The sequence below is a fragment of the Salvelinus fontinalis genome, chromosome 1 (assembly GCF_029448725.1).
Source record: "Salvelinus fontinalis isolate EN_2023a chromosome 1, ASM2944872v1, whole genome shotgun sequence".
Taxonomy (NCBI): Eukaryota; Metazoa; Chordata; class Actinopteri; order Salmoniformes; family Salmonidae; genus Salvelinus; species Salvelinus fontinalis.
This window is the reverse complement of record NC_074665.1, coordinates 93,326,733-93,349,676: the sequence shown is the minus strand read 5'-3', so window position 1 is coordinate 93,349,676 and position 22,944 is coordinate 93,326,733. Positions and strand designations below refer to the sequence as shown.

General features: G+C 47.0%; 1 protein-coding gene across 50 annotated transcripts in view; it reads left to right on the top strand.

The window, feature by feature from the left end:
- The window catches only part of ank3b (ankyrin 3b), a 483,498-nt gene that overhangs the window by 279,217 nt on the left and 181,337 nt on the right, over nt 1-22,944 (top strand). For all 50 annotated transcript variants that reach the window (XR_008761019.1, XM_055936209.1, XM_055936160.1 and 47 more), the window contains 5 exons: nt 10,696-10,893; nt 13,294-13,392; nt 15,639-15,737; nt 18,811-19,008; nt 19,574-19,672. Coding sequence is in view for 49 of the 50 variants with exons in the window: in XM_055936209.1 (XP_055792184.1) it covers nt 10,696-10,893; nt 13,294-13,392; nt 15,639-15,737; nt 18,811-19,008; nt 19,574-19,672 (693 nt within the window). In the remaining variant the exon portion in view is untranslated. The remainder of the gene's footprint in view (nt 1-10,695; nt 10,894-13,293; nt 13,393-15,638; nt 15,738-18,810; nt 19,009-19,573; nt 19,673-22,944) is intronic.

Here is a 22,944-nt window from a genome sequence, read left to right as displayed (position 1 = left end):
GAATCCCCCATACTGACTGGAGAGAATCCCCCATAGTGACTGGAGAGAATCCCCCCATACTGACTGGAGAGAATCCCCCATAGTGACTGGAGAGAATCCCCCATACTGACTGGAGAGAATCCCCCATAGTGACTGGAGAGAATCCCCCATAGTGACTGGAGAGAATCCCCCCATACTGTCTGGAGAGAATCCCCAATACTGACTGGAGAGAATCCCCCATAGTGACAGGAGAGAATCCCCCATACTGACTGGAGAGAATCCCCCCATACTGACTGGAGAGAATCCCCCATACTGACTGGAGAGAATCCCCCCATACCGACTGGAGTGAATCCCCCCATACTGACTGGAGAGAATCCCCCATACTGACTGGAGAGAATCCTCCATAGTGACTGGAGAGAATCCCCCATACTGACTGGAGAGAATCCCCCATAGTGACTGGAGAGAATCCCCCATAGTGACTGGAGAGAATCCCCCATAGTGACTGGAGAGTATCCCCCCATACTGACTGGAGAGAAACCCCCATAGTGACTGGAGAGAATCCCCAATACTGACTGGATAGAATCCCCCATACTGACTGGAGAGATACCCCCATACTGACTGGACAGAATCCCCCCATACTTACTGGATAGAATCCCCCATACTGACTGGAGAGATACCCCCATACTGACTGCAGAAATCCCCCATACTGACTGGAGAGATACCCCCATACTGACTGCAGAAATCCCCCCATACTTACTGGATAGAATACCCCATACTGACTGGAGAGATACCCCCATACTTACTGGATAGAATCCCCCCATACTGACTGGAGAGATACCCCCATACTGACTGGACAGAATCCCCCCATACTTACTGGATAGAATACCCCATACTGACTGGAGAAATACCCCATATTGACTGGAGAGATACCCCATACTGACTGGAGAAATACCCCATACTGACTGGAGAGAATCCCCCCATACTGACTGGAGAGAATCCCCCATACTGACTGGAGAGAATCCCCCATACTGACTGCAGAAATCCCCCATACTGACTGGAGAGATACCCCCATACTGACTGGACAGAATTCCCCCATACTTACTGGATAGAATCCCCCATACTGACTGGAGAGATACCCCCATACTGACTGGATAGAATCCCCCCATACTGACTGGAGAGATACCCCCATACTGACTGGATAGAATCCCCCCATACTGACTGCATAGAATCCCCCCATACTGACTGCATAGAATCCCCCAATACTGACTGGATAGAATCCCCCCATACTGACTGGAGAGAATCCCCCCATACTGACTGGATAGAATCCCCCCATACTGACTGGAGAGAATCCCCCATACTGACTGGAGAGAATCCCCCATACTGACTGGAGAGAATCCCCCCATACTGACTGGAGAGAATCCCCCATTCTGACTGGAGAGAATCCCCCATACTGACTGGAGAGAATCCCCCCATACTGACTGGAGAGAATCCCCTCATACTGACTGGAGAGAATCCCCTCATACTGACTGGATAGAATCCCCCATACTGACTGGAGAGAATCCCCCATAGTGACTGGAGAAATACCCCATACTGACTGGAGAGATACCCCCATACTGACTGGAGAGGATCCCCCCATACTGACTGGAGAGAATCCCCCATACTGACTGGATAAAATCCCCCATACTGACTGGAGAGAATCCCCCATACTGACTGGAGAGAATCCCCCAATACTGACTGGACAGAATCCCCCCATACTGACTGGAGAGAATCCCCCATACTGACTGGATAGAATCCCCCATACTGACTGGAGAGAATCCCCCATACTGACTGGACAGAATCCCCCCATACTTACTGGATAGAATCCCCCATACTGACTGGAGAGAATCCCCCATACTGACTGGAGAGAATCCCCCATACTGACTGGACAGAATCCCCCCATACTTACTGGATAGAATCCCCCATACTGACTGGAGATATACCCCCATACTGACTGCAGAAATCCCCCATACTGACTGGAGAGATACCCCCATACTGACTGCAGAAATCCCCCCATACTTACTGGATAGAATACCCCATACTGACTGGAGAGATACCCCCATACTTACCTGATAGAATCCCCCCATACTGACTGGAGAGATACCCCCATACTGACTGGACAGAATCCCCCCATACTTACTGGATAGAATACCCCATACTGACTGGAGAGATACCCCCATACTGACTGGATAAAATCCCCCCATACTGACTGCATAGAATCCCCCAATACTGACTGGATAGAATCACCCCATACTGACTGGATAGAATCCCCCCATACTGACTGGAGAGAATCCCCCATACTGACTGGAGAGAATCCCCCATAGTGACAGGAGAGAATCCCCCATACGGACTGGAGAGAATCCCCCCATACTGACTGGATAGAATCCCCCATACTGACTGGAGAGAATCCCCCATACTGACTGGAGAGAATCCCCCATAGTGACAGGAGAGAATCCCCCATACGGACTGGAGAGAATCCCCCCATACTGACTGGATAGAATCCCCCATACTGACTGGATAGAATCCCCCATACTGACTGGATAGAATCCCCCCATACTGACTGGATAGAATCCCACCATACTGACTGGAGAGAATCCCCCATACTGACTGGAGAGAATCCCCCCATACTGACTGGATAGAATCCCCCCATACTGACTGGAGAGAATCCCCCATACTGACTGGAGAGAATCCCCAATACTGACTGGAGAGAATCCCCCATACTGACTGGAGAGATACCCCATACTGACTGGAGAGAATCCCCCCATACTGACTGGAGAGAATCCCCCATACTGACTGGAGATAATCCCCCAATACTGACTGGAGAATCCCCCATACTGACTGGAGAGAATCCCCCATACTGACTGGATAGAATCCCCCCATACTGACTGGATAGAATCCCCCCATACTGACTGGATAGAATCCCCCCATACTGACTGGAGAGAATCCCCCATACTGACTGGAGAGAATCCCCCATACTGACTGGATAGAATCCCCCCATACTGACTGGATAGAATCCCCCCATACTGACTGGAGAGAATCCCCCATACTGACTGGAGAGAATCCCCCCATACTGACTGGATAGAATCCCCCCATACTGACTGGATAGAATCCCCCATACTGACTGGAGAGAATCCCCCATACTGACTGGAGAGAATCCCCAATACTGACTGGAGAGAATCCCCCATACTGACTGGAGATAATCCCCCAATACTGACTGGAGAGAATCCCCCATACTGACTGGAGAGAATCCCCCATAGTGACTGGATAGAATCCCCCCATACTGACTGGATAGAATCCCCCCATACTGACTGGAGAGAATCCCCCAATACTGACTGGAGAGAATCCCCCATACTAACTGGAGAGAATCCCCCCACACTGACTGGAGAGAATCCCCCCATACTGACTGGATAGAATCCCCCATACTGACTGGAGAGAATCCCCCATACTGACTGGATAGAATCCCCCATACTGACTGGAGAGAATCCCCAATACTGACTGGATAGAATCCCCCCATACTGACTGGAGAGAATCCCCTATACTGACTGGAGAGAATCCCCCCATACTGACTGGAGAGTATCCCCCATACTGACAGGAGAGAATCCCCCCATACTGACAGGAGAGAATCCCCCCATACTGACTGGAGAGAATCCCCCCATACTGACTGGAGAGAATCCCCCATACTGACTGGAGAGTATCCCCTATACTGACTGGAGAGAATCCCCCCATACTGACTGGAGAGTATCCCCCATACTGACAGGAGAGAATCCCCCCATACTGACTGGAGAGAATCCCCCCATACTGACTGGATAGAATCCCCCATACTGACTGGAGATACCCCCCCATACTGACTGGAGAGTATCCCCCATACCTACTGGAGAGAATCCCCCCATACTGACTGGAGATACTCCCCCATACTGACTGGAGAGAATCCTCCATACTGACTGGATAGAATCCCCCATACTGACTGGAGAGAATCCCCCATATTGACTGGAGAGAATCCCCAATACTGACTGGAGAGAATCCCCCCATACTGACTGGAGAGAATCCCCCATACTGACTGGAGAGAATCCCCCATACTGACTGGAGAGAATCCCCCATAGTGACTGGAGAGAATCCCCCATACTGACTGGAGAGAATCCCCCCATACTGACTGGAGAGAATCCCCCCATACTGACTGGAGAGAATCCCCAGTACTGACTAGAGAGAATCCCCCATACTGACTGGAGAGAATCCCCCCATACTGACCGGAGAGAATCCCCCATACTGACTGGAGAGAATCCCCCATAGTGACTGGAGAGAATCCCCCATACTGACTGGAGAGAATCCCCCATACTGACTGGAGAGAATCCCCCATACTGACTGGAGAGAATCCCCCATACTGACTGGAGAGAATCCCCCATAGTGACTGGAGAGAATCCCCAGTACTGACTAGAGAGAATCCCCCATACTGACTGGAGAGAATCCCCCCATACTGACCGGAGAGAATCCCCCATACTGACTGGAGAGAATCCCCCATAGTGACTGGAGAGAATCCCCCCATACTGACCGGAGAGAATCCCCCATTCTGACTGGAGAGAATCCTCCATACTGACTGGAGAGAATCCCCCATAGTGACTGGAGAGAATCCCCCATACTGACTGGAGAGAATCCCCCATAGTGACTGGAGAGAATCCCCCATACTGACTGGAGAGAAACCCCCATAGTGACTGGAGAGAATCCCCCATACTGACTGGAGAGAATCCCCCATAGTGACTGGAGAGAATCCCCCATAATGACTGGAGAGAATCCCAATACTGACTGGAGAGAATCCCCCATAGTGACTGGAGAGAATCCCCCCATACTGTCTGGAGAGAATCCCCAATACTGACTGGAGAGAATCCCCCATAGTGACAGGAGAGAATCCCCCATACTGACTGGAGAGAATTCCCCCATACTGACTGGAGAGAATCCCCCATACTGACTGGAGAGAATCCCCCCATACCGACTGGAGTGAATCCCCCCATACTGACTGGAGAGAATCCCCCCAATACTGACTGGAGAGAATCCCCCATAGTGACTGGAGAGAATCCCCCCATACTGACTGGAGAGAATCCCCCCATACTGACTGGAGAGAAACCCCCATACTGACTGGAGAGAATCCTCCATACTGACTGGAGAGAATCCCCCATAGTGACAGGAGAGAATCCCCCATAGTGACAGGAGAGAATCCCCCCATACTGACTGGAGAGAATCCCCCATAGTGACTGGAGAGAATCCCCCCATACTGACAGGAGAGAATCCCCCCATACTGACTGGAGAGAATCCCCCATACTGACTGGAGAGAATCCCCCATACTGACTGGAGAGAATCCCCCATACTGACTGGAGAGAATCCCCCATACTGACTGTAGAGAATCCCCCATACTGACTCGAGAGAATCCCCCCATACTGACTGGAGAGAATCCCCCCATACTGATTGGAGAGAATCCTCCATACTGACTGGAGAGAATCCCCCATAGTGACAGGAGAGAATCCCCCATAGTGACAGGAGAAAATCCCCCATACTGACTGGAGAGAATCCTCCATACTGACTGGAGAGAATCCCCCATAGTGACAGGAGAGAATCCCCCATACTGACTGGAGAGAATCCCCCATACTGACTGGAGAGAATTCCCCCATACTGACTGGAGAGAATCCCCCCATACTGACTGGAGAGAATCCTCCATACTGACTGGAGAGAATCCCCCATACTGACTGGAGAGAATCCCCCAATACTGACTGGAGAGAATCCACCATAGTGACAGGAGAGAATCCTCCATACTGACTGGAGAGAATCCCCCATAGTGACTGGAGAGAATCCCCCATAGTGACTGGAGAGAATTCCCCCATACTGACTGGAGAGAATCCCCCCATACTGACTGGAGAGAATCCCCCCATACTGACTGGAGAGAATCCTCCATACTGACTGGAGAGAATCCCCCATACTGACTGGAGAGAATCCCCCAATACTGACTGGAGAGAATCCCCCATAGTGACAGGAGAGAATCCTCCATACTGACTGGAGAGAATCCCCCCATACTGACTGGAGAGAATCCCCCATAGTGACTGGAGAGAATCCCCAATACTGACTGGAGAGAATCCCCCATAGTGACTGGAGAGAATCCCCCCATACTGACTGGAGAGAATCCCCCATACTGACTGGAGAGAATCCCCCATAGTGACTGGAGAGAATCCCCCATAGTGACTGGAGAGAATCCTCCATACTGACTGGAGAGAATCCCCCATAGTGACTGGAGAGAATCCCCCATAGTGACTGGAGAGAATCCCCCATAGTGACTGGAGAGTATCCCCCCATACTGACTGGAGAGAAACCCCCATAGTGACTGGAGAGAATCCCCAATACTGACTGGAGAGAATCCCCCATAGTGACAGGAGAAAATCCCCCATACTGACTGGAGAGAATCCCCCCATACTGACTGGAGAGAATCCCCCATACTGACTGGAGAGAATCCCCCATACTGACTGGAGAGAATCCCCCATACTGACTGGAGATAATCCCCCCTTACTGACTGGAGAGAATCCCCCCAATACTGACTGGAGAGAATCCCCCCAATACTGACTGGAGAGAATCCCCCATAGTGACTGGAGAGAATCCCCCCATACTGACTGGAGAGAATCCCCCATAGTGACTGGAGAGAATCCCCCCATAGTGACTGGAGAGAATCCCCCCATACTGACAGGAGAGATTCCCCCATACTGACTGGAGAGAATCCCCCATACTGACTGTAGAGAATCCCCCATACTGACTGGAGAGAATCCCCCATACTGACTGGAGAGAATCCCCCATACTGACTGGAGAGAATCCCCCATACTGACTGGAGAGAATCCCCCATACTGACTGGAGAAAATCCCCCATACTGACTGGAGAGAATCCTCCATACTGACTGGAGAGAATCCCCCATAGTGACAGGAGAGAATCCCCCATACTGACTGGAGAGAATCCCCCATACTGACTGGAGAGAATTCCCCCATACTTACTGGAGAGAATCCCCCCATACTGACTGGAGAGAATCCCCCATACTGACTGGAGAGAATCCTCCATACTGACTGGAGAGAATCCCCCATACTGACTGGAGAGAATCCCCCATACTGACTGGAGAGAATCCCCCAATACTGACTGGAGAGAATCCCCCATAGTGACTGGAGAGAATCCTCCATACTGACTGGAGAGAATCCCCCATAGTGACAGGAGAGAATCCCCCCATACTGACTGGAGAGAATCCTCCATACTGACTGGAGAGAATCCCCCATAGTGACAGGAGAGAATCCCCCCATACTGACTGGAGAGATACCCCATACTGACTGGAGAGAATCCCCCATAGTGACTGGAGAGAATCCCCCCATACTGACAGGAGAGAATCCCCCCATACTGACTGGAGAGAATCCCCCATACTGACTGGAGAGAATCCCCCATACTGACTGGAGAGAATCCCCCATAGTGACTGGAGAGAATCCCCCCATACTGACAGGAGAGAATCCCCCCATACTGACTGGAGAGAATCCCCAATACTGACTTGAGAGAATCCTCCATACTGACTGGAGAGAATCCCCCATACTGACTAGAGAGAATCCCCCATACTGACTGGAGAGAATCCCCCCATACTGACTGGAGAGAATCCCCCCATACTGACTGGAGAGAATCCCCCCATACTGACTGGAGAGAATCCTCCATACTGACTTGAGAGAATCCCCCATAGTGACAGTAGAGAATCCCCCATAGTGACAGTAGAGAATCCCCCATAGTGACAGTAGAGAATCCCCCATAGTGACAGTAGAGAATCCCCCATAGTGACAGTAGAGAATCCCCCATACTGACTGGAGAGAATCCCCCCATACTGACTGGAGAGAATCCCCCCATACTGACTGGAGAGAATCCCCCCATACTGACTGGAGATAATCCCCTCATACTGACTGGAGAGAATCCCCCATAGTGACAGGAGAGAATCCCCCATACTGACTGGAGAGAATCCCCCCATACTGACTGGAGAGAATCCCCCATACTGACTGGAGAGAATCCCCCATACTGACTGGAGAGAATCCCCCCATACTGACTGGAGAGAATCCCCCATAGTGACTGTAGAGAATCCCCCATACTGACTGGAGAGAATCCCCCCATACTGACTGGAGAGAATCCCCCATACTGACTGGAGAGAATCCCCCCATACTGACTGGAGAGAATCCCCCATAGTGACTGTAGAGAATCCCCCATACTGACTGGAGAGAATCCCCCATTCTGACTGGAGAGAATCCCCCATACTGACTGGAGAGAATCCCCCATACTGACTGGAGAGATACCCCATACTGACTGGAGAGAATCCCCCCATACTGACTGGAGAGAATCCCCCATACTGACTGGAGAGATACCCCATACTGACTGGAGAGATACCCCATACTGACTGGAGAGAATCCCCCATACTGACTGGAGAGATACCCCATACTGACTGGAGAGAATCCCCCATACTGACTGGAGAGATACCCCATACTGACTGGAGAGATACCCCATACTGACTGGAGAGAATCCCCCCATACTGACTGGAGAAATACCCCATACTGACTGGAGAGAATCCCCCCATACTGACTGGAGAAATACCCCATACTGACTGGAGAGAATCCCCCCATACTGACTGGAGAAATACCCCATACTGACTGGAGAGAATCCCCCCATACTGACTGGAGAAATACCCCATACTGACTGGAGAGAATCCCCCCATACTGACTGGAGAGAATCCCCCATACTGACTGGAGAGAATCCCCCATAGTGACAGTAGAGAATCCCCCCATACTGACTTGAGAGAATCCCGACTGGTGTAGCTAGTAGTTTTGGTCGACTGGTGTAGCCAGTAGTTTTGGTAGTTTTGGTAGTTTTGGTCGACTGGTGTAGCTAGTAGTTTTGGTAGCTCTATGGCCTATTTATTGCCTTACCTCCTCACGGCATTTGCACACACTGTATATAGACTTTCTATTTTTTCTATTGTGTTATTGACTGTATGTTTGTTTTTTCCATGTGTTGTTGTTTGTGTCGCACTGCTTTGCTTTATCTTGGCCAGGTTGCAGTTGTTAAAATAAAATGAGGTATTCTTATTGGTGGAGTTATTACATTAAAATGAGGTATTCTTATTGGTGGAGTTATTATATTTAAATGAGGTATTCTTATTGGTGGAGTTATTACATTAAAATTAGGTATTCTTATTGGTGGAGTTATTATATTTAAATTAGGTATTCTTATTGGTGGAGTTATTATATTTAAATTAGGTATTCTTATTGGTGGAGTTATTATATTTAAATTAGGTATTCTTATTGGTGGAGTTATTATATTTTAATTAGGTATTCTTATTGGTGGAGTTATTATATTTAAATGAGGTATTCTTATTGGTGGAGTTATTACATTAAAATGAGGTATTCTTATTGGTGGAGTTATTATATTAAAATGAGGTATTCTTATTGGTGGAGTTATTATGTTTAAATTAGGTATTCTTATTGGTGGAGTTATTATATTTAAATTAGGTATTCTTATTGGTGGAGTTATTATATTTTAATGAGGTGTTCTTATTGGTGGAGTTATTATATTTAAATGAGGTATTCTTATTGGTGGAGTTATTATATTAAAATTAGGTATTCTTATTGGTGGAGTTATTATATTTAAATTAGGTATTCTTATTGGTGGAGTTATTATATTTTAATGAGGTGTTCTTATTGGTGGAGTTATTATATTTAAATGAGGTATTCTTATTGGTGGAGTTATTACATTAAAATGAGGTATTCTTATTGGTGGAGTTATTATATTTAAATTAGGTATTCTTATTGGTGGAGTTATTATATTTAAATTAGGTATTCTTATTGGTGGAGTTATTATATTTAAATGAGGTATTCTTATTGGTGGAGTTATTACATTAAAATGAGGTATTCTTATTGGTGGAGTTATTATATTTAAATTAGGTATTCTTATTGGTGGAATTATTATATTTTAATGAGGTATTCTTATTGGTGGAGTTATTATATTTACTTGAGGTATTCTTATTGGTGGAGTTATTACATTAAAATGAGGTATTCTTATTGGTGGAGTTATTATATTTAAATTAGGTATTCTTATTGGTGGAGTTATTATATTTAAATGAGGTATTCTCATTGGTGGAGTTATTATATTTTAATTAGGTATTCTTATTGGTGGAGTTATTATATTTAAATTAGGTATTCTTATTGGTGGAGTTATTATATTTTAATGAGGTATTCTTATTGGTGGAGTTATTATATTTTAATGAGGTATTCTTATTGGTGGAGTTATTATATTTTAATTAGGTATTCTTATTGGTGGAGTTATTATATTTTAATGAGGTATTCTTATTGGTGGAGTTATTATATTTAAATTAGGTATTCTTATTGGTGGAGTTATTATATTTAAATGAGGTATTCTTATTGGTGGAGTTATTATATTTAAATGAGGTATTCTTATTGGTGGAGTTATTATATTTTAATGAGGTATTCTTAGGCATGTGGAGTATTTACAGTTGGATTACTATGAATACTGTGAATTGTTGTCACAGTTGACCTTAAGAAACATGTTTTTTGGTGGTCTGTTGAAGTGTCTTTGCTCATGTTTGTCTTCTGTCTGTCCTCTAACCCGGTCCTCTGTCCCTGTCTCCAGGACAACCAGACCCCGCTCCACATCTCCAGTCGTCTGGGGAAGCCTGACATCGTGCTGTATCTGCTGCAGAATGGCGCGTGTCCTGACGCCACTACCACCTCTGGCTACACCCCCCTACACCTGGCTGCCAAAGAGGGACACAGGGACGTCACCTCAGTCCTCCTTGACCAGGGGGCTTCTTCCGACATCACTACCAAGGTACACACTACACCCTACACACTACACCCTACACACTAAACCCTACACACTACACCCTACACACTACACCCTACACACTACACCCTACACACTACACCCTACACACTACTAACCCTATTAGAGAGGGACACAGGGACGTCACCTCAGTCCTCCTTGACCAGGGGGCTTCTTCAGACATCACTACCAAGGTACACACTACACCCTACACACTAAACCCTACACACTACACCCTACACACTACACCCTACACACTACACCCTACACACTACTAACCCTATTAGAGAGGGACACAGGGACGTCACCTCAGTCCTCCTTGACCAGGGGGCTTCTTCAGACATCACTACCAAGGTACACACTACACCCTACACACTAAACCCTACACACTACACCCTACTCACTACACTCGACACACAACACCCTACACACTTTACACGACACCCTACACCCTACAGCCTTTACACTACACACGACATACTATACACTTCACTCTACACCCTAAACACTTTACACTACACACTTCACCCTATACCCTACACACTTCCCCGTACACACTTTACACTACACCCTACACACTTTACACTACACCCTACACACTTTACACTACACCCGACACAGTTCATCCTGCGCACTTTACACTACACCCTACACACTTCACGCTACACCCTACACACTACACCCACTACACCCACCTATCTGAATATACTAACTACTGTGATATGTGGTTGTCCCACCTAGCTATCTGAATATACTAACTACTGTGATATGTGGTTGTCCCACCTAGCTATCTGAATATACTAACTACTGTGATATGTGGTTGTCCCACCTAGCTATCTGAATATACTAACTACTGTGATATGTGGTTGTCCCACCTAGCTATCTGAATATACTAACTACTGTGATATGTGGCTGTCCCACCTAGCTATCTGAATATACTAACTACTGTGATATGTGGTTGTCCCACCTAGCTATCTGAATATACTAACTACTGTGATATGTGGTTGTCCCACCTAGCTATCTGAATATACTAACTACTGTAATATGTGGTTGTCTCACCTAGCTATCTGAATATACTAACTACTGTGATATGTGGTTGTCCCACCTAGCTATCTGAATATACTAACTACTGTGATATGTGGTTGTCCCACCTAGCTATCTGAATATACTAACTACTGTGATATGTGGTTGTCCCACCTAGCTATCTGAATATACTAACTACTGTAATATGTGGTTGTCCCACCTAGCTATCTGAATATACTAACTACTGTGATATGTGGTTGTCCCACCTAGCTATCTGAAGATGAAAGCACTAACTGTAAGGCACTCTGGATAAGAGCGTCTGCTAAATGACTAACATGTACTGATCTATGATGATGTGATGCTGTGAGTGTTGTTGTGGCTCATTGCTGTCTACTCCTCTCTTCTCTCATCTCCTTTCCTCTCTCATCTCATCTCTCCTCTCCTCACTCCCCTCATCTGCATCATCTCCTACCTGTCTCCTCCTTTCTCCTTTCCTTTCCTCTCCTCCTCTTCTCTCCTTTCCTCTCCTCTCCTTGCCTCTCCTCTCTCTTCCTCTCCTCTCCTTTCCTTTCCTCTCCTTTCCTCTCCTCTCCTCTTCTCCTTTCCTCCTCTCCTCTCCTCTCCTCTCCTCTCCTCTCCTTTCCGCTCCTTTCCTCTCCTCTCCTCTCTTCCTCTCTCTTCCTCTCCTCTTCTTTCCTTTCCTCTCCTCTCCTCTCCTCTCCTCTCCTTTCCTCTCCTCTCCTCTTCTCCTTTCCTCCTCTCCTCTTTTCTCCTCTCCTCTCCTCTCCTCTCCTCTCCTTTCCGCTCCTTTCCTCTCCTTTCCTCTCCTCTCCTCTCTTCCTCTCTCTTCCTCTCTCTTCCTCTCCTCTCCTCTCCTCTCCTCTCCTCTCCTCTCCTCCTCTCCTTTACTCCTCCTCTCCTCTCCTCTCTCCTCTCCTCCTCTCCCTTACTCCTCCTCTCCTCTCCTCTCCTTTCCTCTCCTCTTCTCCTTTCCTCCTCTCCTCTTTTCTCCTCTCCTCTCCTCTCCTCTCCTCTCCTTTCCGCTCCTTTCCTCTCCTTTCCTCTCCTCTCCTCTCTTCCTCTCTCTTCCTCTCTCTTCCTCTCCTCTCCTCTCCTCTCCTCTCCTCTCCTCTCCTCCTCTCCTTTACTCCTCCTCTCCTCTCCTCTCTCCTCTCCTCCTCTCCCTTACTCCTCCTCTCCTCTCCTCTCCTCTCCTCTCCTCTCCTCTCCTCTCCTCTCCTCTCCTGTCCTCTCCTGTCCTCTCCTCCTCTCCTCTCCTCTCCTCTCTCCTCTCCTCTCCTCTCCTCTCCTCTCCTCTCCTCTCCTCTCCTGTCCTCTCCTCCTCTCCTCTCCTCTCCTCTCTCCTCTCCTCCCCTCTTCCAGAAGGGCTTCACTCCCCTCCATGTTGCAGCTAAGTATGGGAAGATAGAAGTGGCCAACCTTCTGCTGCAGAGACACACTGCGCCTGATGCAGCTGGGAAGGTACTGTAGTCACCATGGAAACAGGGATGAGCTAGCCTGGTCGTCAGTAGTACAGCCCACTGATAGTAACGTGGCCCTTTATGACATACAGCACAGATAGTTCTCCCTGATGTCATATGAGTTATTCTCCTATTGGTTCATTATACTGTAACTACAGGTCAGTATTCTAGCAGTGCTACTAATCAGGTTTCCACCCAACCTTTTTATTAGAGTACAGTACATGTCAGATGAAACAATGGCACGACAGGCCTGATGGAAACAGATCATTTGTCAGTAAATGTATTATTTGAGAAATGGCGGGGAAAACGCCTTTTATGTGCAAATATTGATTAAATAACCATCATGTTGTGTGGTCCTCCCACTACGACTCTGGCTTGGAGTCACATGGTGATATGTTGTGTGGTCCTCCCACTACGACTCTGGCTTGGAGTCACATGGTGATATGTTGTGTGGTCCTCCCACTACGACTCTGGCTTGGAGTCACATGGTGATATGTTGTGGTCCTCCCACTACGACTCTGGCTTGGAGTCACATGGTGATATGTTGTGGTCCTCCCACTACGACTCTGGCTTGGAGTCACATGGTGATATGTTGTGTGGTCCTCCTACTACGACTCTGGCTTGGAGTCACATGGTGATATGTTGTGGTCCTCCCACTACGACTCTGGCTTGGAGTCACATGGTGATATGTTGTGTGGTCCTCCCACTACGACTCTGGCTTGGAGTCACATGGTGATATGTTGTGGTCCTCCCACTACGACTCTGGCTTGGAGTCACATGGTGATATGTTGTGTGGTCCTCCTACTACGACTCTGGCTTGGAGTCACATGGTGATATGTTGTGGTCCTCCCACTACGACTCTGGCTTGGAGTCACACGGTGATATGTTGTGTGGTCCTCCTACTACGACTCTGGCTTGGAGTCACATGGTGATATGTTGTGTGGTCCTCCCACTACGACTCTGGCTTGGAGTCACATGGTGATATGTTGTGGTCCTCCCACTACGACTCTGGCTTGGAGTCACAAGGTGATATGTTGTGGCCCTCCCACTACGACTCTGGCTTGGAGCGGTGATATATTGTGTGGTCCTCCCACTACGACTCTGGCTTGGAGTCACATGGTGATATGTTGTGGTCCTCCCACTACGACTCTGGCTTGGAGTCACATGGTGATATGTTGTGGTCCTCCCACTACGACTCTGGCTTGGAGTCACACGGTGATATGTTGTGGTCCTCCCACTACGACTCTGGCTTGGAGTCACATGGTGATATGTTGTGGTCCTCCCACTACGACTCTGGCTTGGAGTCACATGGTGATATGTTGTGTGGTCCTCCCACTACGACTCTGGCTTGGAGTCACACGGTGATATGTTGTGTGGTCCTCCCACTACGACTCTGGCTTGGAGTCACATGGTGATATGTTGTGGTCCTCCCACTACGACTCTGGCTTGGAGTCACATGGTGATATGTTGTGTCGTCCTCCTACTACGACTCTGGCTTGGAGTCACATGGTGATATGTTGTGTGGTCCTCCCACTACGACTCTGGCTTGGAGTCACATGGTGATATGTTGTGGTCCTCCCACTACGACTCTGGCTTGGAGTCACATGGTGATATGTTGTGTGGTCCTCCTACTACGACTCTGGCTTGGAGTCACATGGTGATATGTTGTGTGGTCCTCCCACTACGACTCTGGCTTGGAGTCACATGGTGATATGTTGTGTGGTCCTCCCACTACGACTCTGGCTTGGAGTCACATGGTGATATGTTGTGGTCCTCCCACTACGACTCTGGCTTGGAGTCACATGGTGATATGTTGTGGTCCTCCTACTACACTGTGTTGTACTAAGTGCCTCCACCTTCAGTCCAACACTAATCCTTCCACTGTGTTGTACTAAGAGCCTCCACCTTCAGTCCATCACTAATCCTTCCACTGTGTTGTACTAAGAGCCTCCACCTTCAGTCCAACACTAATCCTTCCACTGTGTTGTACTAAGTGCCTCCACCTTCAGTCCATCACTAATCCTTCCACTGTGTTGTACTAAGAGCCTCCACCTTCAGTCCATCACTAATCCTTCCACTGTGTTGTACTAAGAGCCTCCACCTTCAGTCCAACACTAATCCTTCCACTGTGTTGTACTAAGTGCCTCCACCTTCAGTCCATCACTAATCCTTCCACTGTGTTGTACTAAGAGCCTCCACCTTCAGTCCATCACTAATGCAGCTGTGTATGCTGTTGTGTTTCTGTAGAGCGGTCTAACTCCTCTACATGTAGCTGCTCACTATGATAACCAGAAAGTGGCTCTGCTGCTGCTGGACCAGGGAGCTTCACCGCACGCTGCTGCCAAGGTAGGTACCAGTTACACATTTACGCCATTTAGCAGACGCTCTTATCCAGAGCCAGATCAACTAGGGTTAAATGCCTTACAGGATCAACTAGGGTTAAATGCCTTACAGGATCAACTAGGGTTAAATGCCTTACAGGATCAACTAGGGTTAAATGCCTTACAGGATCAACTAGGGTTAAATGCCTTACAGGATCAACTAGGGTTAAATGCCTTACAGGATCAACTAGGGTTAAATGCCTTACAGGATCAATTAGGGTTAAATGCCTTACAGGATCAACTAGGGTTAAATGCCTTACAGGATCAACTAGGGTTAAATGCCTTACAGGATCAATTAGGGTTAAATGCCTTACAGGATCAATTAGGGTTAAATGCCTTAAAGGATCAATTAGGGTTAAATGCCTTACAGGATCAACTAGGGTTAAATGCCTTACAGGATCAACTAGGGTTAAATGCCTTACAGGATCAATTAGGGTTAAATGCCTTACAGGATCAACTAGGGTTAAATGCCTTACAGGATCAACTAGGGTTAAATGCCTTACAGGATCAACTAGGGTTAAATGCCTTACAGGATCAACTAGGGTTAAATGCCTTACAGGATCAATTAGGGTTAAATGCCTTACAGGATCAATTAGGGTTAAATGCCTTAAGGGATCAACTAGGGTTAAATGCCTTACAGGATCAACTAGGGTTAAATGCCTTACAGGATCAATTAGGGTTAAATGCCTTACAGGATCAACTAGGGTTAAATGCCTTACAGGATCAACTAGGGTTAAATGCCTTACAGGATCAATTAGGGTTAAATGCCTTACAGGATCAATTAGGGTTAAATGCCTTACAGGATCAACTAGGGTTAAATGCCTTACAGGATCAACTAGGGTTAAATGCCTTACAGGATCAATTAGGGTTAAATGCCTTACAGGATCAATTAGGGTTAAATGCCTTACAGGATCAACTAGGGTTAAATGCCTTACAGGATCAACTAGGGTTAAATGCCTTACAGGATCAACTAGGGTTAAATGCCTTACAGGATCAACTAGGGTTAAATGCCTTACAGGATCAATTAGGGTTAAATGCCTTACAGGATCAACTAGGGTTAAATGCCTTACAGGATCAACTAGGGTTAAATGCCTTACAGGATCAACTAGGGTTAAATGCCTTACAGGATCAACTAGGGTTAAATGCCTTACAGGATCAACTAGGGTTAAATGCCTTACAGGATCAACTAGGGTTAAATGCCTTACAGGATCAATTAGGGTTAAATGCCTTACAGGATCAATTAGGGTTAAATGCCTTACAGGATCAACTAGGGTTAAATGCCTTACAGGATCAACTAGGGTTAAATGCCTTACAGGATCAACTAGGGTTAAATGCCTTACAGGATCAACTAGGGTTAAATGCCTTACAGGATCAACTAGGGTTAAATGCCTTGCACAAAGGCACATGATGGGCTCCCGGCCGTGATCGGGTTAGGGTTAGGGTCCCATAGGGTTAGGGTCCCATAGGGTTAGGGTCCCATAGGGTTAGGGTCCCATAGGGTTAGGGTCCCATAGGGTTAGGGTTAGGGTCCCATAGGGTTAGGGTCCCATAGGGTTAGGGTTAGGGTCCCATAGGGTTAGGGTCCCATAGGGTTAGGGTCCCATAGGGTTAGGGTCCCATAGGGTTAGGGTTAGGGTCCCATAGGGTTAGGGTTAGGGTCCCATAGGGCGGCGCACAATTGGCCCAGCGTCATCCGGGTTAGGGGAGGCCGGGGTAGGTCATCATTGTAAATAATAATTTGTTCTTAACTGACTTGCCTGGTTAAATAAATGTTAAATAAAATAAAAAATCAACAGATGTTTCATCATTACCTGGATGATAGATGACTGTATATTACCTGGATGATATATTACCTGGATGATAGATGACTGTATATTACCTGGATGATATATTACCTGGATGATAGATGACTGTATATTACCTGGATGATAGATGACTGTATATTACCTGGATGATATATTACCTGGATGATAGATGACTGTATATTACCTGGATGATAGCTGACTGTATATTACCTGGATGATATATTACCTGGATGATAGATGACTGTATATTACCTGCATGATAGCTGACTGTATATTACCTGGATGATATATTACCTGGATGATAGATGACTGTATATTACCTGGATGATATATTACCTGGATGATAGATGACTGTATATTACCTGGATGATAGATGACTGTATATTACCTGGATGATATATTACCTGGATGATAGATGACTGTATATTACCTGGATGATATATTACCTGGATGATAGATGACTGTATATTACCTGGATGATAGATGACTGTATATTACCTGCATGATATATTACCTGGATGATAGATGACTGTATATTACCTGGATGATAGATGACTGTATATTACCTGGATGATAGATGACTGTATATTACCTGGTTGATAGATGACTGTATATTACCTGGATGATATATTACCTGGATGATAGATGACTGTATATTACCTGGATGATATATTACCTGGATGAAAGATGACTGTATATTACCTGGATGATAGATGACTGTATATTACCTGGATGATATATTACCTGGATGATAGATGACTGTATATTACCTGGATGATAGATGACTGTATATTACCTGGATGATAGATGACTGTATATTACCTGGATGATAGATGACTGTATATTACCTGGTTGACATGTACAGTACTTAACACACTGTCATCACAAAGGGTACCCTCCTCTCTACCAAACTGTTTTAATGTGTGGTAACATGTTCTGTCTGTGGTGTAGAATGGGTACCCTCCTCTGTGGTGTAATATGTTATATCTGTGGTGTAGAATGGGTACCCTCCTCTGTGGTGTAATATGTTATATCTGTGGTGTAGAATGGGTACCCTCCTCTGTGGTGTAATATGTTATATCTGTGGTGTAGAATGGGTACCCTCCTCTGTGGTGTAATATGTTATATCTGTGGTGTAGAATGGGTACCCTCCTCTGTGGTGTAATATGTTCTGTCTGTGGTGTAGAATGGTTACCCTCCTCTGTGGTGTAATATGTTCTGTCTGTGGTGTAGAATGGCTATACTCCTCTCCACATCGCGGCTAAGAAGAACCAGATGGAGATCGCCACGACGCTGCTGGAGTACGGAGCCGACACCAACGCTATGACACGGCAGGGCATCACACCGCTGCACCTGGCCTCTCAGGAGGGCAACGTAGACATCGTTACCCTGCTACTGGCCAGGGACGCCACCATCAGCTTGGGCAACAAGGTGGGGGTTAGGGGTCAGGGGTTAGGGTTGTCCTGTCCTGTGTTCTAATGTGTCCTGTCCTGTGTTCTAATGTGTCCTGTCCTGTGTTCTAATGTGTCCTGTCCTGTGTTCTAATGTGTCCTGTCCTGTGTTCTAATGTGTCCTGTCCTGTGTTCTAATGTGTCCTGTCCTGTGTTCTAATGTGTCCTGTCCTGTGTTCTAATGTGTCCTGTCCTGTTTTCTAATGTGTTATATCCTGTCCTGTGTTCTAATGTGTCCTGTCCTGTGTTCTAATGTGTCCTGTCCTGTGTTCTAATGTGTCCTGTCCTGTGTTCTAATGTGTCCTGTCCTGTGTTCTAATGTGTCCTGTCCTGTGTTCTAATGTGTCCTGTCCTGTTTTCTAATGTGTTATATCCTGTCCTGTGTTGTAATGTGTCCTGTCCTGTCCTGTGTTGTATTGTGTTTTATCCTGTCCTGTGTTGTAATGTGTCCTGTCCTGTCCTGTGTTGTAATGTGTTATGTCCTGTCATGTGTCCTGTCCTGTGTTGTAATGTGTTATGTCCTGTCCTGTGTCCTCTCCTCTCAGAGTGGTCTGACTCCTCTCCACCTGGCAGCTCAGGACGACAAGGTCAACGTAGCTGAGGTGCTGGTTAACCAGGGGGCCACGGTTGACCCAGAGACTAAGGTACACATGCACGTACACACCACATGTTCAGCTCTGGCCTGACAGCTGTGTAGGTCAGCTAGTCCCTCCTCACACCTCACTGCAGAACACTCATTGAGAAACACAACAGAGAGACCAGAAGGTCTAGAAACCAGAGAGGAGACCAGAAGGACTAGAAACCCGGAGAGAGAAACCAGGAGGACTAGAAACCTAGAGAGAGACCAGAAGGACTAGAAACCAGGAGAGGAGAGCGAGACTAGACGGTCTAGAAACCCAGAGAGAGAGACCAGGAGGACTAGAAACCTAGAGAGAGACCAGAAGGACTAGAAACCAGGAGAGCGAGACCAGAAGGACTAGAAACCAGGAGAGGAGAGCGAGACCAGAAGGTCTAGAAACCCAGAGAGAGAGACCAGGAGGACTAGAAACCCAGAGAGGAGAGCGAGACCAGAAGGTCTAGAAACCAGAGAGGAGAGACCAGAAGGACTAGAAACCTAGAGAGAGAGACCAGGAAGAGAAAGGAGAGCGACCAAAGAGAGGGAGAGAGAGAGAGAAAGTTCCCAGAGAGAGAGAAAGTCCCCAGAGAGATGAGAGAGAAGGACCAGAGAGATCAGACAGAAAGACCAGAGAGACGAGAGAGAAGGACCAGAGAGATGAGAGAGAAGGACCAGAGAGACGAGAGAGAGAAGGACCAGAGAGATGAGAGAGAAGGACCAGAGAGATGAGAGAGAAGGACCAGAGAGATGAGAGAGAAGGACCAGAGAGATCAGAGAGAAGGACCAGAGAGATGAGAGAGGACCAGAGAGATGAGAGAGAAGGACCAGAGAGACGAGAGAGAAGAACCAGAGAGATCAGAGAGAAGGACCAGAGAGACGAGAGAGAAGAACCAGAGAGATGAGAGAGAAGGATCAGAGAGATGAGAGAGAAGGACCAGAGAGATCAGACAGAAAGACCAGAGAGACGAGAGAGAAGGACCAGAGAGATGAGAGAGAAGGACCAGAGAGACGAGAGAGAGAAGGACCAGAGAGATGAGAGAGAAGGACCAGAGAGATGAGAGAGAAGGACCAGAGAGATGAGAGAGAAGGACCAGAGAGATCAGAGAGAAGGACCAGAGAGATGAGAGAGGACCAGAGAGATGAGAGAGAAGGACCAGAGAGACGAGAGAGAAGAACCAGAGAGATCAGAGAGAAGGACCAGAGAGACGAGAGAGAAGAACCAGAGAGATCAGAGAGATGAGAGAGAATGACCAGAGAGATCAGAGAGAAGGACCAGAGAGATGAGAGAGAAGGACCAGAGAGATCAGAGAGAAGGACCAGAGAGATGAGAGAGAAGGACTAGAGAGACGAGAGAGAAACACCAGAGAGACGAGAGAGAAGGATCAGAGAGATCAGAGAGAAGGACCAGAGAGATAAGAGAGAAGGACCAGAGAGATCAGAGAGAAGGACCAGAGAGATGAGAGAGAAGGATCAGAGAGATGAGAGAGAAGGACCAGAGAGATGAGAGAGAAGGATCAGAGAGATGAGAGAGAAGGACCAGAGAGATGAGAGAGAAGGACCAGAGAGGTGAGAGAGAAGCCAGAGAGAAGGACCAGAGAGATCAGAGAGAAGGACCAGAGAGATGAGAGAGAAGGACCAGAGAGATGAGAGAGAAGGACCAGAGAGATGAGAGAGAAGGACCCGAGAAATGAGAGAGAAACCAGAGAGATGAGAGAGAAGGACCAGAGAGATGAGAGAGAAGGACCAGAGAGATGAGAGAGAAGGACCAGAGAGATCAGAGAGAAGGACCAGAGAGATGAGAGAGAAGGACCAGAGAGATGAGAGAGAAGGACCAGAGAGATCAGAGAGAAGGACCAGAGAGATGAGAGAGAAGGACCAGAGAGATGAGAGAGAAGGACCAGAGAGATGAGAGAGAAGGACCAGAGAGATGAGAGAGAAGGACCAGAGAGATGAGAGAGAAGGACCAGAGAGATGAGAGAGAAGGACCAGAGAGATGAGAAGGACCAGAGAGACGAGAGAGAATGACCAGAGAGATGAGAGAGAAGGACCAGAGAGATGAGAGAGAAGGACCAGAGAGATGAGAGAGAATGACCAGAGAGATGAGAGAGAATGACCAGAGAGATGAGAGAGAAGGACCAGAGAGATGAGAGAGAAACCAGAGAGATCAGAGAGAAGGACCAGAGAGATCAGAGAGAAGGACCAGAGAGATGAGAGAGACCACTGTTCCGAGGCCATTACATCAGGCATAACACTCGGTTTATGTTTCTGTTTCCCTAGATGGGATACACTAGTGGTTACACCAGGCATAACACTTGGTTTATGTTTCCCTAGATGGGATACACTAGTGGTTACACCAGGCATAACACTTGGTTTATGTTTCCCTAGATGGGATACACTAGTGGTTACACCAGGCATAACACTTGAGTTATGTTTCCCTAGATGGGATACACTAGTGGTTACACCAGGCATAACACTTGAGTTATGTTTCCCTAGATGGGATACACTAGTGGTTACACCAGGCATAACACTTGGTTTCTGTTTCTGTTTCCCTAGATGGGATACACTAGTGGTTACACCAGGCATAACACTTGATTTATGTTTCTGTTTCCCTAGATGGGATACACTAGTGGTTACACCAGGCATAACACTTGGTTTCTGTTTCCCTAGATGGGATACACTAGTGGTTACACCAGGCATAACACTTGGTTTATGTTTCCCTAGATGGGATACACTAGTGGTTACACCAGGCATAACACTTGGTTTATGTTTCCCTAGATGGGATACACTAGTGGTTACACCAGGCATAACACTTGAGTTATGTTTCCCTAGATGGGATACACTAGTGGTTACACCAGGCATAACACTTGAGTTATGTTTCCCTAGATGGGATACACTAGTGGTTACACCAGGCATAACACTTGGTTTCTGTTTCTGTTTCCCTAGATGGGATACACTAGTGGTTACACCAGGCATAACACTTGATTTATGTTTCCCTAGATGGGATACACTAGTGGTTACACCAGGCATGACACTTGGTTTCTGTTTCTGTTTCCCTAGATGGGATACACTAGTGGTTACATCAGGCATAACACTTGATTTATGTTTCTGTTTCCCTAGATGGGATACACTAGTGGTTACACCAGGCATAACACTTGGTTTCTGTTTCCCTAGATGGGATACACTAGTGGTTACACCAGGCATAACACTTGGTTTATTTTTCCCTATACGGGATACACTAGTGGTTACACCAGGCATAACACTTGGTTTATGTTTCCCTAGATGGGATACACTAGTGGTTAC